At 44.0% G+C, this 16,004-nt stretch overlaps 1 protein-coding gene and 1 long non-coding RNA gene across 2 annotated transcripts in view; both read right to left on the bottom strand.

Annotated features, from left to right (window-relative positions):
* LOC123879184 overlaps positions 1-16,004 on the bottom strand; it is a 31,710-nt gene that overhangs the window by 5,424 nt on the left and 10,282 nt on the right. Inside the window, exons 13-27 of the mRNA XM_045926783.1 lie at positions 14,535-14,797; positions 13,250-13,450; positions 12,540-12,699; positions 11,888-12,101; positions 10,376-10,618; positions 8,955-9,158; positions 7,158-7,249; positions 6,365-6,492; positions 5,424-5,519; positions 4,538-4,617; positions 4,051-4,187; positions 3,379-3,552; positions 2,630-2,699; positions 787-952; positions 601-655 (exon numbers count right to left, since the gene is read on the bottom strand). Of these exons, the coding sequence (XP_045782739.1) occupies positions 601-655; positions 787-952; positions 2,630-2,699; positions 3,379-3,552; positions 4,051-4,187; positions 4,538-4,617; positions 5,424-5,519; positions 6,365-6,492; positions 7,158-7,249; positions 8,955-9,158; positions 10,376-10,618; positions 11,888-12,101; positions 12,540-12,699; positions 13,250-13,450; positions 14,535-14,797 (2,283 nt within the window). The remainder of the gene's footprint in view (positions 1-600; positions 656-786; positions 953-2,629; positions 2,700-3,378; positions 3,553-4,050; positions 4,188-4,537; positions 4,618-5,423; positions 5,520-6,364; positions 6,493-7,157; positions 7,250-8,954; positions 9,159-10,375; positions 10,619-11,887; positions 12,102-12,539; positions 12,700-13,249; positions 13,451-14,534; positions 14,798-16,004) is intronic.
* On the bottom strand, positions 1,083-1,794 carry LOC123879191. The gene is made up of 2 exons (XR_006798963.1): positions 1,464-1,794; positions 1,083-1,425 (listed from the first exon to the last, which is right to left on the bottom strand). It is a non-coding gene; the product is annotated as an uncharacterized LOC123879191 (long non-coding RNA).

The following is a 16,004-nucleotide window of genomic DNA, read 5'->3' as shown; positions in this document are numbered from 1 at the left end:
TGATGTTAACACAAATACACAGTTTTCGGATTTTTTACTTTACTTGTGCTATAAGACCTACCTACCTGCCAAATTTCATGATTATAGGACAACGGGAAGTATCCTTTATGTATTCATTCCCTTGACGGGACTTAGAAGATCCTACAAGGGTTCCTATTTCGTTTCGAGGTACGAAACTCTAAAAGAACATATTGCTTGAATGTGCATATTTTGTCAACCACCCGACCGCCAAAACCGTGCCGTCAAGCGATTTAGCGTTCCGGTACGATGCCTTGTCGAAACCAAAGTATTGGGTTTAGTGAAAACTGCCATATCCCTTCCAGGTTAGCTCGCTTTCATCTTAGACTGCATCATCACTTACCACCAAGTGACTGCAAACTCTCTGCTTTGACTGCAAACTTCACTCGTATCTGAATAAAAAAAATGTGCAGAGTGCACCGTCTTTGCTCCTTGAAGCCCTCGGCAACCTGGGCGGTCTACTCGGCTTCTGGAGCGAGCTTGGATGGGTGGAGTGAAGACTTCGGCGGGGAGGGGCAACAGACGGAAACGTGCGGAAACCAGCCCAAAGAGAAAGAAAGAGTAAGGAGTGTTGGCACTGACCGGTTGCCGCGCAGTCGCTGCAACCTCAGCTCCTGCTCGCTCGGCTCGATGGCGTCTGAAACAACACCCACGTGACTGGCAACCATTTCTCAAATTTCTAATCAAATTTTAGGGTTCCATACCCATGTGACGGCATCGCCGCAACCTGACAACAAGTACGAAGTTTCACTTCAAAACGCGACTCACTGTTCATGCCAAAGTCGTTCAGTTCGCTGTAGTCGATCTTCCACACCTGTCGCGGCGAGTCGCGGCACTTGGCGACGGTCGCGTCGGAGCCGGACGCGCCGGTCGCGGTCAGACACAGCCGGCTCTCTGCGTGCTGGAGTTGCTCCGTCGGTAAATAGCGCCATTTCTGAAAACAACAACTTCGTCAACCGAGAAAACCCACTGAGCCAATTCACTCGCACCAAACACATTATTATATTCGCAGACTGTGACGTTGGGGGTTGGTCAGTGAAGACGAGAATAAAGAAAACACCCCAAAGTCAACACAAGAATTTATTTAGTGGTAAGTAGGTAGGGTCGTGGGCTTTCGCGGTTGTCACTACAGTCTCTAAGGCTTGCAGTAGGCGGTACTTCCCTGCTGTGCCGTGCGGTGACGTCCCGGAGATAGCGGGACCCGGCAAGATGGTCTTCGGTGAAATGGAATGCGCGCTGGTTGGTGCTCGGTGGCAGGCCGCCGGCCAGGTGCTGAGAGGTCCGTGGCACCAGAAGAGGGTGCCGCGAGGTGCGCCTGGAGGTTCGTGACACCAGGAGAGGGTGCCACGAGTGAGCGTGCCGGACGTAGACCAGAGGAGCACAAAGAACTCGAGGTGGTACCGTGAACTTTGAGGGGTACCGGGAAACTTGAGGGGTACCGTGACTCTTGAGGGTCACAGTGAACCCGTATAACGGGTTTACAAGATCACTGGAGTAGTTGGTAGTGCAGGTAAAGGGATATTGTGTTCCTGTATTCCCAACAGGAACACGTTACCTTTAGATAATATGTTCACTGCGACGCGCCTGACGTGAAAAAACGATTCGAGCGTCACCCTAACCATTCCTGCGCACGCGCCGCGCGGCAGAGGTGCCCTCCTGCTTCAAGCGGCTGCACGGGACAACTCGTCTAAGACGCAGTGGTGGCGGGTAACATTGTCCGTCAGTATTGTGTCATGCTTTGAATTATTTATTTAAAAAAATGTAACGCCTTCACAACGTTACAAGACAAAATGCAGAACTGGCACAATGCCACCTGCTTATCGGTCTTCTGTTGGATGTACAGTCAAAGGCCGTAAGTCGTTTAGCACCTAAATGATCATATTCGCGTGGCACGGTTATGCACACGCGATAGGTTTGTGGCATGTTTATAGAAAAATGTCATAAGTGCGACAGGTTTTTGATGCAATAGTTTCGCGGAATTGCTACTTGAATTGTGAGGCCGACCGTACTTTGGAGTGCCTATATTATTTCAGCTATCAGTGTTATGATTATTTTATTCCCAATCCAAAATTTATATCTTAAATCTAGGCAACCATGGATAAAAAAACTTTTTGATAAGCAACCTAATACGACTGGATTGGCGATAAAATAATCTTAAATATATTTGATAGATTTCCAATATAATCTATCGAGGATTTCCGTCCCATCGGGCTTTGAGAGGAGTGCACTAGTGTTTACGATCTATAATATCTCCCGCGCATTGGTGGTTCTCTATGGAATTGGTCGAAATTCGGTCAGTAGGGCACCATTATCATTATGTGATCCCAGAAATCATTACAGCCCATTTTTTTTGGCAGTCGTATAAAGATACTAGCCGATGCCCGCAACTTCGCCCGCGTGGATTTAGGTTTTTCGAAATCCCGTGGGAACTCTTTGATTTTCCGGGATAAAAAGTAGCCTATGTGCTAATCCAGGATATTATCTATCTCCATTACAAATTTCAGCCAAATCCGTCTAGTGGTTTTTGCGTGAAGGAGTAACAAACATACACACACACACACACACAAACTTTCGCTTTTATAATATTAGTGTGATGTGTAAATGTACCAACCTGTCCGCGTTGCTTCCCGTGGCAAGTGACCATCAGCACTCGCCGGCTCAGGTCCTCTCCCGCCGCGCTCCTGGGGGAAAAGGACTATTAGTTAACACCCATTTCGAACATTACGTATAGTACGCGACAAGTCAAGATGGCAATCGAAATATGAGGCGGGGGACGCCCCGCACATCCGCACTTCATCCGCGCTATCCCGCACCGGGTTAGCGCTTAGCGCGAGGACTGGACGGATGTGCGGGGCGTCCCAACCCCAATTGCCATCTTGACCTGTCGTGAACTCTAGCTGCCGGTTTTTTGTTATGTATTAAAAAATTCATCAATCGATCGGGGGTTACCTGATGTTAAGTGATTTGATTTGATTTTCAGCACCAGAGGTACCGCCGCTGCGTTGCCGGCCTTTCAGGAATTTGTTGGTCCGCCCCTTGAATAACCCCATGTTGTAATCTAGTGGGAACACCGCCGATGGGAGTTGATTCCACAGTTTGTGTGTGCGTGGAAAAAAGGATCTCGCACAACGGACGGTCGAAGTGCACCAGGCAGATGAGGGTGAAATTACTTGCGGTGGCGTGCAGTGAGGTTGTAGAAAAGGGAGGTTGAAATGAGGTCACACGACTCTTCAGAGCACTCCCCATCATACGGGCCATGGAACACGCAAAGTGAGCTTAGCGAGTCAGTTGGTTTGGGATCGTCCACAAGTGGAACAGCCCGCCTCTGGATCTAATCATGGAAGGAGTTGGTACCCTCACCTCTTGTACTGCACCTCGGCGCACTTCTCCTCGTCGCGCAGCTCGCCTCGCAGCGACAGAGCCAAGTACTGCGTGGCCTCGAGGCGCGCGTGGCAGCCGTACACGCCCAGAGGCGCCGCCTCGCCCTCCCGCTGCAGCGTGTCGAGGCACAGGCCCGACGCCGGGTTCATGAACCTACCGCCACCAATTAATATCACTTTACTAGCTGATACCCATCTACCCATTCACACCCTATGATCATAATAATAATTAATTTCAATAACATCATAATATAACGTTTCAGAGATAAGATTCCGAGGGAAATCATTGTATCAAACAAAATAACAATCATACAAAGGGGCCATTTCCCTCATAAAGGCGATTACGCATTGCAACCGATCCGAATCCGTAAAAAAACGTTCCGAAGTAGTCATAGAACTACTTGTATGGTAGTTTACGCACTACACCCGACTTCCGTCGTCCGATTCCTCTTGTCATCCGTGAGAATACCTCGGATTCAAATCAGACGTATGACATAGATATGTCAAAGATGTCCATTGAATAGCTAGGATTTGGATAAGAGATCGGATTGCTGCGTAAGCAATAGCCGAGTTCCGATTCAAGTTTTTTATCCGTATTTTCACGGACTCGGACTGGATGAGTGCATAACTGCTTCAACAAATGCGTGCTCACCGCCCAAACCCGTACACGTCCCGTACGGGCACGAACTTCTCCTTGTACACGTTGTCCAGGTACCATTGAAAACTCTTGCACTTGAGCTTCTCGCGAAGAATGCGCCGATGCGTCACGTCGCCAATTTTGGGGTTTTTCTGTAACCGGCAGGACATCAACATCGTCATCAGCAGCCTGTGGACGTCCACTGCTGGACATAGGCCTTCCCTAAAGAGCGCCACCACACCCGCTCCTCCGCCTTCCTCATCCACAGGTATTACCGAAGTTAATATAACTATATAAATTAATACCGAAAGTAACAATAATACAGCTGTATTGTTTATTAGATATTATCTGTGACATGGCACTGTTCAGCTTTTGGCAACACTGCTCCGACTCTTTATAAAGTCGAAAGAGACGGACTCTTCGTAAACTCGACACGTACCTTGTGGCTATGTAGTGATATTATAAATTAATTATATAATATTATTACTTAGAGGACACTCACCCTGAGGTCGGGTCGGTGCAAGTAGAACAGCTCGGCGTAGTCGTCCATCCACACCTCCGCCATGCGCGCCGTGTTTATACCTGCACATTATGTTACACTAGCCGACACCCGCGACTTCGCCCGCGTGGATTTAGGTTTTTCTCTTTGATTTTCCGGGATAAGAAGTAGCCTATGTGCTAATCCAGGAATTATCTATCTCCATTCCAAATTTCACCCAAATCCGTCCAGTGGTTTTTGCGTGAAGGAGTAACAAACATACACACACACACACACACACACACACATACACACAAACTTTCGCCTTTTTAAATATTAGTGTATAGTGTGATAGTGTGAAGTGTGATAGATGCACTGCTTCGTTGTCAGAGCGTGACACCAGCATTATATGTTGAGATAGAGCCAGAGTACGGAGTTCAATGCCATACACACACTACCTACTAACTTTTCGAAACTATTTACGTTTAAGTAATTAACGGTGAAGGAAAGCATCGTGAGGAAACCTGCATGCCTGAGAGTTCTCCACAATGTTTTCGACGATGTATGAAGTGTACCGCCGCACTTGACCACGTGGGCCTGCAGGCTAAGTTAGGAGTTCCCACGTTGGAGTGCGCGTGAAACGGAAATATTCTTGCAGCAACTTTAAATTCTATAACTTTTTCATCTCTTAAGATATTTTAATGATTCTTTCATATTTTTGTTATATTTTACTTAAATTTTTATAATCTAAGGCTGTAGATCTATAGATTGTACTTTGCTCAGTCTTAAGACACTGTTAAAACGAGACAGCGTTATACCGCTGGCATAAATCTGTCTCGTTTTAACTGAAACTTAAGGCTGAGCAAAGTCAAAGTGCGCCCTATAGATCTCAGGCTTGGTGTGTACTCACCGTGCGTGTCGGAGTGCGCGGGCAGGCCGTAGGGGTGGAAGCTGCGGAACACGTGCCCCACGCGCGAGCACGGGATCGTCTCCAGCGTGCCGCCGCCTGCCGACACACCACAACCCTGACTCTACGCTGGCTAGAGGACCACCACGAAGTGAACTAACGCCTGAACCGGTACTACTAGCACCTACTAGTTTACTACAGTACCCGGCAGGAAATAGTGTACGGTCGGCCTCAGAATTCAAGGAGCAGTTCCGCGAAACTATTGCATCAAAAATCTGTCGCACTTATGACCTTTTTCTATAAACGCGCCACACACGTCTAACGCATGTGCATAACCGTGCCACGCGATTATGATCGTTAAGGTGCTAAACGACTTTAACTGTACATCGACCTTAAGAAACTTTACTGCTTCCCTGGCAAGGGCTGTGGTCTAATTAATGGGAGGTCCCGGGTTCCATTCCCGGCAGGGGTTTGGAATTTTATAATTTCGAAATTTCTGGTCTGATCTGGCGGGTGGCTTTGGCTGTCGCTAGTTACCACCCTACCGGCAAGGCCGTTTAGCGATTAGCGTTCTTATACGATGCCGTGTAGAAACCAAAGGAGTATGGGTTTAATAAAAACTGCCAAATCCTTTCTAGGTTAGCCCGCTTCAATCTTAGACTGCATCATCCCTCACCACCAGGTGAAACTTGTACGTAAATAAAAAAAAGAAAGAGATAGTCAACATGACAGTCGACACAGAGCAAATATGGTGAATGATCTCAAAATGTTTTTTTACTAAGAATATTAGCCATACATGATTGACTAATACTCCCCTTTTCCCCTCCAATGAAGCGTAAAGCTTGTGCCAGGAGTGGGTACGACAATAGTGCAACGGGTGGGGTTTGAACCGCAGCTCCTCAACCGTTGAGCTATCGAGGCTAGATTGTATGCAGTATACTCACACTGCCACACTCGGAAGGACATCTCGAGGTTCTCTCCGCCCCAGCCCGCCATTTGCTCGTCGTAGGCGCCGATCTCCCAGTAGTAGGCGCGGTTGATGGCGAACAGACCCCCTGCCATGGTGGGCGACCTGACAAAATACCTCCATAGCATTAGTATTAGTGTCTGACTGAACCTTCAGTTTCAACCACTTTCGGCCAAAAAATCCCCTTTGGCTTGGACTACTTTCGGCTAAAAATCCCCTTCGGCTTCGACCACAATGGCCGGAAGTTTTGTCCGAAGCCGACGTAACTTATTGACTTACTGGTAACTGTATCTTAGGTCTGAGCAAAGTCAAAGTGCGCTCTATACATCTGAGCCTCAGTGTTATGCTCCTAGCGGAAGTCTTTGGGCGCAGGTTTTAGTTAGCAGTAGTTTTTTACTAAAAAAAAATTTTAGTAAAAAACTACTGCTAACTAAACTGCGCCCAATGGTGCAACAAACGAATGACGCAACGAATGACACAAACGAGCAGGCGAGTCACCTGATGTTAAGTGATCACCGCCGCCCATGAACATTTGTAGCACCAGAGGAACCGCCGAGACGTTGCTTGCCGACCTTTCAGGAATTTGCTGTTGCAGTTTTACTTTTAGCATTAGCATAAATACTTATAGATGCAATTTCTTAGTTTAAAAGATCATTCATAAGCTTAAGTTAAAGTTAAACTACTTATAAGTCATAAATTAGGCTGGATACACACATAATAATAAAAAATAATAAAATAAATCGTGGGGAAAGAAGTGAGTTATGTCTCACCATGTGGGAGCGATGTCGGATCCGCGTCGTTTCTTCTCGCGCTCCGGCACGTCGATCCATGTGAAGTGCCCCATGAACGTGAACCCGCCCACCTGCCGCCGCACCATACACCATTCATCATTCATTCTATGTATGTAGCACAACTACAGTTGAGCAATAGCGTGCCAACTGAGTTTCATACTCATTTTTATAGGACCTCTCGCTCGCACTTACAGGGTTTATGGAACTGGAACCTGATACTCTGTTGTGTGTAACACAGTGAACTGTAAAAACAGGTCAAGTGCGAGTCGGGCTCGCATACGAAAGGTCCCGTACCATCGACAAGAAATAACACTTTTTAATTTTTTAATGTCCATAGCAGCCATTTTTAAATTTTTATTATTTGTTAAAAGCGGCAATAGAAACACACATTCTGTGAAAATTTTAACTCTCTACCTATTACAGTTCACGAGATACAGAGCCTGACAGACAGACAGACGGACGGCACCCCGTTGACACCCTTCCAACAGTAAAAAAGGATTTCTCGATGGTCGATAACAAGTTATAAAGAGCGAGGAAATCATAAAGTTACAATATGTAACAATACATTCAAACAGGACTAAATTTTTTAAAGTAATAAAATAGCTACATATTATGCTATAAATAAGCAGTGCTATATGCAACTAACTAAACTACTCTATACAATCAATACAACTATGTACATAATTTATTGCTCTTCTAATCTAGTCTAGATTAATTTAGTCACCAAATTCTACTTGTCTAAAATATTACTACCACCTTGTATTTACACACCAAAGCTTACAATCTAAGTACAACAACTACAATAACTAAAACCAAACAACAATAAAATGGGTGCATCAAATCCAAGAAAATTAATAAGAATAAGTTAAGTTAGTAAAAATACACAAATTAGTACGTAAATAAAGTAAAAATAAAAGTCATATTTTTCTTAGTTGCCTGAAATTGCGATTTTCTACACTTTTTCGACCGTTTCGAAAGCACGAAGGAAAATTTTAAGTTTTTTTTTCTTAGAGTTCAAGGGTTGAGGTTTTTCATTGTTTATAAGGGGTTTCCTACCTAACCCTATGTCTTTCCCGGGATGTCGGGTATCTTAAGAAGAATTCCTCCTCGTTACCAAAAAAGGTACCTACCCACTTATGGAGCTTGCATAAAAACTTCATTCTCTTACGATAGTATGTTAATAAGTTAACAGGGCACATACTATAATGTTGTATAAAACCACTCTTTCACATTGCACGCTCTACGCGGTATTGTTGTTTTGTACTGCAGCATTCCCACAATCATTAATACAATGATGCTGTAATCACAACTAGACATTACATTAAGTTTAGTTGTGAATTTTAAATCTTGCTACAATCAATTATATCCTAAGTAAACTCATTTTAATATGAGTTTCTTCATGGGTTGAAAACCGCATAGTCTCATATATTTGCTGTCAAGATTAGTTTATTAAGAAGTACAATCATATTCATATTATATGATAATATCATGCTTTTAATTCATTTTGGTTAGCGGCATTGTTAGTAACTAATTTTGTTTACTACGTCTGCACTGGGCATTTTCTTAAGTTGAAATCTATCGAGCACACTTTGACTTTGCATAGACTTTAGTATCAGTTAAAACTGACTTATGCCAGCGGCATAGTGCTGTCTCGTTTTAATAGTCATAAGTCTGAGCAAAGTGAAAGTGCGCTCTATAGATTTCATTCAGCCTAAGCGTCTGCAGTAAGCATTGTCTCGGTCTGTATTTCCAGCTGGTAGCCGTGGTCCAGCTAACCTGGAAGTGCTGCGCGGCGTCCAGCTGGAAGGTGGTCTGGTCGAGCACGTCGATGAGCGGCGTGAGGACGGCGTCGCGCTTGTGCTGCACGCGCTGCAGCAGCGGCCGCAGCCAGTCCGCGCCCGCCTCGCAGTGCGCGTCCAGGAACACCAGCACGTCGCCGCGCGCCAGCCGCGCGCCCGCCAGCCGCGCCAGCATCAGGCCCTGCCTGATCCATCGTCATCATCAACCCAGCACGGCAGAATCACAGCTACAATCTCACAATCGCAATCACCTCTGATTGGTTGACGCTCGCTCGCTATTGGCTACAATGCATTGTTGCAACAAGAATACTATATTTAGCCAATAATAACAATTGCGACTGTAGTAATGATTAATGCAGGTTTTACGGAATCGAGCTGATTGGCCGACACTGGCTAACTGTCCTAACTGCATCTCAAGAAGATTACGATTGACAGAAGTACGGACACCAACGTTTTATTTATTTATTCAGATACAGGCTCGCCCTTGACTTCAATCTCACCTGGGCCTGGTGGTAAGTGATGATGGAAGCGGGCTAACCTGGAAGGGGTATGCCAGTTTTCCCATACTTCACGGTACCGCACCGGAACGCTAAATCCAAGCGATTTAGCGTTGGCATGGCTTTGGTGTTACCTAGCCACGGCCGAAGCCTCCCACCAGACCAAAATGTTCATTGGAACATGTTGTTACTATGAACCCCCGCATCTAATGGAACATATCGCTAAGTAGTAGAGACAGTGCAACATAAAACAGAATCACAAAGAAAAGGCAAAAAAGAAATAAAGCGCAACCCATAAAACGTAGAAAACGGAATAGAAACGATAAAAACGCAAACAACACCAAAGAAAACCAAACAACGGACGGATAGAGCGAAAACAAACATGTACAACACAAACATAGCGCACGTGCGGGTGTGTGTATGCGTGCGCGTGCGTGTGTGTTACAGGTTGCAACCAATAACAAACTGTGATAAGCACGTGGTAACTGATAACACGCCTTCACAGCTACACACACTATTGGGTCTTGCACGGAAATTTTATCCCGGATAATCAATGAATTCCCATGGGTTTTTTAAAAACCTATTTCCACAGAACGAAGTCGCGGGCATCTAGTAAAAAATAGTGTTAAAAGATTGGAATATATGCCTTGTGTTTTTTTAATTATCTTTAATAATGAATTCTCGAGCCATAAACTACCGCTATCTAAAACATCACATCATTTTATTACTACAGTGCATGAGCCTAGTAATATTTTAAAGAGATAAAGGGGGGAGGGATTTGTGTGTGTTGTTGCGACGGACGTCAAACTGAGATCGTGCAGTAGGTGCAACAGAACGTAGCACACGTAAGTGGAACTTCAAGCAGCTGGAAGGTAAAGCGGTCGAGCCGAGCGGGAGACACCTGGAAGGTGACGGGGTCCTGCACGCTGTAGTAGAAGCTGGAGGCGTCGATGACGTCGATGATGGGCACGACGACCGCGTGCGGCGCGCGCGCCACGCGCTGCAGCAGCGGCCGCAGCCAGTCGCGCTGCGCCTCGCAGTGCGCGTCCAGGAACACCAGCGCGTCGCCCGCCGCCGCGCGCGCGCCCGCCAGCCGCGCGCGCGTCAGCCCCACGCTGTTGTACGCACGGGGAACATTGTAACGCTGCCTGCCTATTCCATACCCAAAGGGTAAAAACGGAGCCATCCGTCTGTCTGTCCGAAAGCATGTCACAGGTCTCTAGCTCGTAGACTAAATGAGTTACAAACCTCAAATTTTAGTATTTGGTGTAGAACGTTGACCCAAAACCAAATATTGAATTCATGTGGTGCAGCGCGCCTCAACCCCACGCTGTTGCGGGGAACATTGGAAAGCCAGCTCACACCCTTCGGGTGCTGTTTCAGCTTAACTTTGCAACCCTTTCGGTATAATGGTAAAGAATTGACAGACTCTGATATTATCTAAGATGAAATGAAGTGGGGTATCGAAAGAATCGCTTAAATAACATAAATCGACTAGAGGAAAGAAAATACATAAAAAGAACTTAACTGTACGAAAGAAACTCATAATAATATAATGGAAACAGATGGCATGGTTATAATTAAATAGAAAAAAAGTTAATTAACAAAAAATAAACATTCTAAACATAGGTATATCTAACAATTACTGCAACCAATTGAACATACCAAGCATATTGCAGAGGTACACATACACATCATATTATCTCAACAACTACATAAACAAAATCCCACATACAGAATAGCCAACTAATCTAATAACTAACTAATCTTCAAACCTGTTAGAATCCATTAGGCATAAGTTCTAAAAGACCCTAGGAAATATTCTCGCAAGTTGTACATTGCGACGGAGCTTCAAGAGAAACTATTTGTAGAAACCCAATCAGCTTTACGTGAAACGTCAATATTTAGGTAAATATAGGTATTTTCTGTAGAATATAGACGAAATTGATTTTCCGCTCATTGCCAAGACAAGACAACAAAGCGCGGAATTATGTTTCGCGCTTTGTTCGCACAAAATAGTGTGATTTGTCTCTCACTTTTCCGTACAACACTTTCGAGCGGAATTTCGCGCGCGTTTTTCCGTTCGACAGACTTGTTCTTGGGCTATATTTCACTGTATGTGGTACATATTATGCGTAGTCAACTAACTCATTTTAATCCTCAAGAAGCTAAAGGAAATGTCATCTTAACGCATAATTGATGAGCGCAGAAAACTGATTTTTCTAGAGAAAATAAACTGATAAATTAATCTTATTTGCCCTAAATCGTCTCTACAACACATTGACAGAATAACGCAAACTATAATGAAGGTTTTAATTTTATACTTGACGCTCAAAACTACACCTACCACATACCATGAAGCGAACAACGTCATCAACAAAAGACTACAGAACTACAAAACCTACAAAATCACCTCAAACTTGACTTTATCACCAACATAGTACTCCAAATCTCCCTGTTCTATCAGGTCTATGACGGGAGTCACTACTGCAGTTCTCTCGTCCTTGATCCTCTGCAGCAAGGGTCGGAGCCAGTCCGTGCTACCCTCGCAGTGGGAGTCCAGGAACACCATGACGTCGCCGCGGGCTTCACGACTGCCTTCGAGGCGAGCTCGGGTCACGCCTACCCTGCGCAAGCCCACTACGCCTGATGATGGCAGGTACTACCCTGACTGACCCCGTCTGAGCTAGATCCTCAAAGGGAGACGAGATCAAGATGGTCAAGAAGTCCCTCGAAGGAAGATAGTTTAATTCAGGATGAGCATTAGTAGGCACTAAATACTTAGGTATTTTTAGGAGATTTCTTATTCCCTAATTTGTAGTGTTACGAGACACCATCCCCAGGATGTTGGACTCCCCCACGTTGACAATAAATAAGGGTGGTAAGCATAACTATTTATAAAAAAAAGTTTCACAAGACTCCTGTGAAATGCAATGCCTTACTACATATAATCATCCAAAAATACTATACTGTACTGTACTATCATATCAAATCCTAACCAATTTTTTACAAACACAAACAAAAACCTAGTATATATTTCCTAATGATGTAGGCAAGTGACTCACCGGTCAGGTAACCTCAGGATGCGGATGAGGTCGGGCGGCAGCCTCGTGCGCACGTAGTGGCTGAGTTTCCCTTTCAGCTCCGGTAACGTGGAGTTGTCGTCCACCAGGATGATCTCCTTCAAGTACACGAACGGAGAGGCAGGGTCTTGGCCGGGGTAACCTGAGATGATGGACAGTTTGTTAGGAAAGCTCAAAGCATCTGTCGACCCATCGCCGGCGCACCATTGAACAGTCTCATATTCACGGGGCACGGGGGGGTCTGCGTGATGTGAACGTTTGCCCCAGAAAGGGGAGAAAGACACAAGGGACAAGGCTAACCTTGGACCTCCTATGGCCCCACCAACCTCTCCCCCCACTACTTGCTCATGGCAGTGGCTAGCGGGGGCCTCTCCTGCGATTTGGCTTATATAACCGAGAGGTTCAAATCACAAGGGGTTTAGAGGGGTTTAGAAGAGTTTGACGTCAATCATGCTTATCTTTAATTTTTTGTGATGTAACCACAATTTTACGGTTTTCGGATTTTTTCCTTTACTTGTGCCATAAGACCTGCTACCTGCCAAATTTCATGATTCTAGGTCAACAGGAAGTAACCTATAGGTTCAGGTTTCTGATTCTTGACAGACACAAACAGACAGACAACATGGTGATCCTACAGGCTTTATTTTCCTTTTTAGGTGCACAACCCTAAAAATAAGGAAGCCATGTCTCACCCAGTGTCATAGTCCTCCCAGTCTCCCTGTCCACATAGTTAGCCTTCCGGTACCACGGCTGGTCTCTCCGCGCGCTGTTGATGACGCTCCATATGGTCCTCACCACCACGGAGTAGGGCTCGTTGTGGAAGATCAGGATCACTGATGCAGAGGGCAGCTCCGCGTCGTACACCACCCGCGAGCATGCCGGGTTGCGGTGATCTGTAGTAGGAAAGAAACAAATGTGTATTTCAAGTAAAAACTTCTTAGTTGTACAATTTCAAAATGGGTTAAAACTGCAAGGTTGCTTGACTAACATACTAATTTTATTGGTTTATAAAATTTGTTCCTTCACAAATTCATCAAGGTCTGAGAACCATCGAAAATATTATGGAGAGCTCTGAGGCATGCAGGTGCCTTCACAATTTTTTTCTTCGCCATTACAGCAAATAATATTTAATAAAAATGCACACATAACTGAAAACTTAGAGGAGGATGACTACTTAACCACTAGTTTATTACAGCTCTATTTTATGGCGTCACCTAATCTAGTAGGCTTCAATTCATAACTATTTTAATTATGTACTAGCTGTGTCCGCGACTTCGTTCGCGTGGAATAGCTCTCAGCGCGCTTTATATAGCCATGGACGCTTTCAGGTGTGAGGCGTGTAGTACATACTCTTCAATAAAGATGTCTGTGATTTAAAAAACACTATATTAAAATCTTGTAACTACACAGTTATTTATTTGCATTTTACATGATATCTCTATAAAAGATTTTTAAAAATTATGCCTGGCTATTTATTTACCTGGGCTGATCTTCAAAACAGGAAAACCAATTTTGACAAAGCTTGCAAGGAAATAGCAATTATGCCTATACAGTCTGAGAGACAAATTCTACTATTTATGATGTAAAGAGCAATGTAACTTACTTTTTAATTTGGTTCAGGAGTTAAAAAACTAAATACGCTGAGACAAGTCGTGGAAATATAGAAAATACCTACTAGCATTTGCAACTTTGTCCGCAACAGACGTGATTTATAGCCTGTGTTAAGTACTTCTGCATACAGTAGCTTTCTATAGTGGATCTCTAATGGTGAAAGAATTATTGAAATCGATTCAGTAGTTTCGGAGTTTATCCATTACAAACAGACATGGAAAAACTTTGCTTAGTTCTAATAAATATATATTTTTTACAACTTTTCGAAACCTGCAGCGTTGTAATGAATTTCAAATTAATGTATGAGCACGTAAATAGGACGCGATGCACGGGTACAGTCGTATAACAGTAATATAAACTGATTACCTTTTAAAGATCTATTGTACGCTATCCTGTCGCTCAGATATACGTTGATGGCCAGTTTCTTCTCCGACTCCTCGCCGAGCCGCTTCGCCTCGCCGGCGAGGTGCGCGGCGACACCTCCTTCCCCTAACCCTGGCATGATCCTCGCTTCATCCTCCAAGATTTCCCTCTCGTAAACATCTTCCAGGTCGGAGGTTTGGGCGCGCGCCGAGCGCTTCCCGCCCCGCCATTGCTCGAATATCGCTAATATTGTCACAACCAGTATCACAAGGAAACCTACTTTTGCCGCATGATAGCACTTTCGTACCGGTAATTTCATTTTTTAATTGAAAAATCTAAACGAGCGACACACGTTCGCCGCAGCCATACATGTGTTTGACACTGACGTATGATTTTTGACGTTTTACAACTTTGTTGTTGTTTATGTACCAGTGTTTCCAGTTAAGATTTTAGTTTTACCCGAGTTACTGTGGGAGAAATTCGCCCTAAACGAGCAACTTTCCAGTTCGTGTTCCAAGCCACGTAGATGGCACTGAAGTAGGAAAAAAAGTCTACTTTTTGTCCAGTCGAACTAGGGCATCATCTAATAAATGAATCTAGTATCAAAACCAGGTAAGATTATAACAACAAGAGATATTTTCCAGTGTTTCAGGTTTCTAAATAATAATCACTCTTGGCTTTCGTTAAACAGACTACAATAAAAGTACGATTTAAGAAAAAACTAATAGCGCCATCTAAGAGACTTTTAAGAGCGTGTCCAGAATGAAAAAGTGTATCCCTATAATACGGCGAAATCTCTAGCAGTAAGAACACTGGTTCATCATATCAAGGTTCGTTGTTTTTAAACCGGAAAGGCGAAAGTAAACATGTTGTTCAGCCTAATTTTGTTTGTGTTAAAGTTTGTGGTTCATTGATCGATTATTTTGAAAATAATCATTCGGTTTCCACGGTTCGGAGATTTAATCTCAAATAGCAACTTTTCATTCCATCTGAACATGCAGTGTAGACATAGGCACATTTTCTATGGGTTGATCCATGGTTGATCCGGGTCGATCATCCTGATGATACGTTTGTAGGAACAGAATGAAGCCAAAATAAAACTCAGTTAATGACATCAAAGAATAAAAATTTATTTTCGAAACAGTATAATAATTAATTATCTTATTAAATAAATTACCTAGGGAATGTCCAAAACTCAATCAGAAATGGCTTAAAATATAATAATTTTCAACCATTTTCACAATGAAAAAGTGTCATTCATTCAATAATCTCATTAATAGTAAGATTCCAAAGAATTCATTTGTGTTTTGGACTATTTTGTTTCCTACATACTAAGCCATTCATTTCGAGATGACCGTCGTCGGACCTTACAAAATAACGTCATAGGCACAACTATACTTCTACTATACTTCATCCACGGAGAAAACTTAATTTAGGGCTCTCAGCTACTAATGACAAAAGTGAAAACTCAGT

Source organism: Maniola jurtina, chromosome 27 (assembly GCF_905333055.1).
Source record: "Maniola jurtina chromosome 27, ilManJurt1.1, whole genome shotgun sequence".
Lineage (NCBI taxonomy): Eukaryota > Metazoa > Arthropoda > Insecta > Lepidoptera > Nymphalidae > Maniola > Maniola jurtina.
The sequence above is the reverse complement of the archived record's forward strand: the minus strand, read 5'-3'. Positions and strand labels throughout refer to the sequence as shown.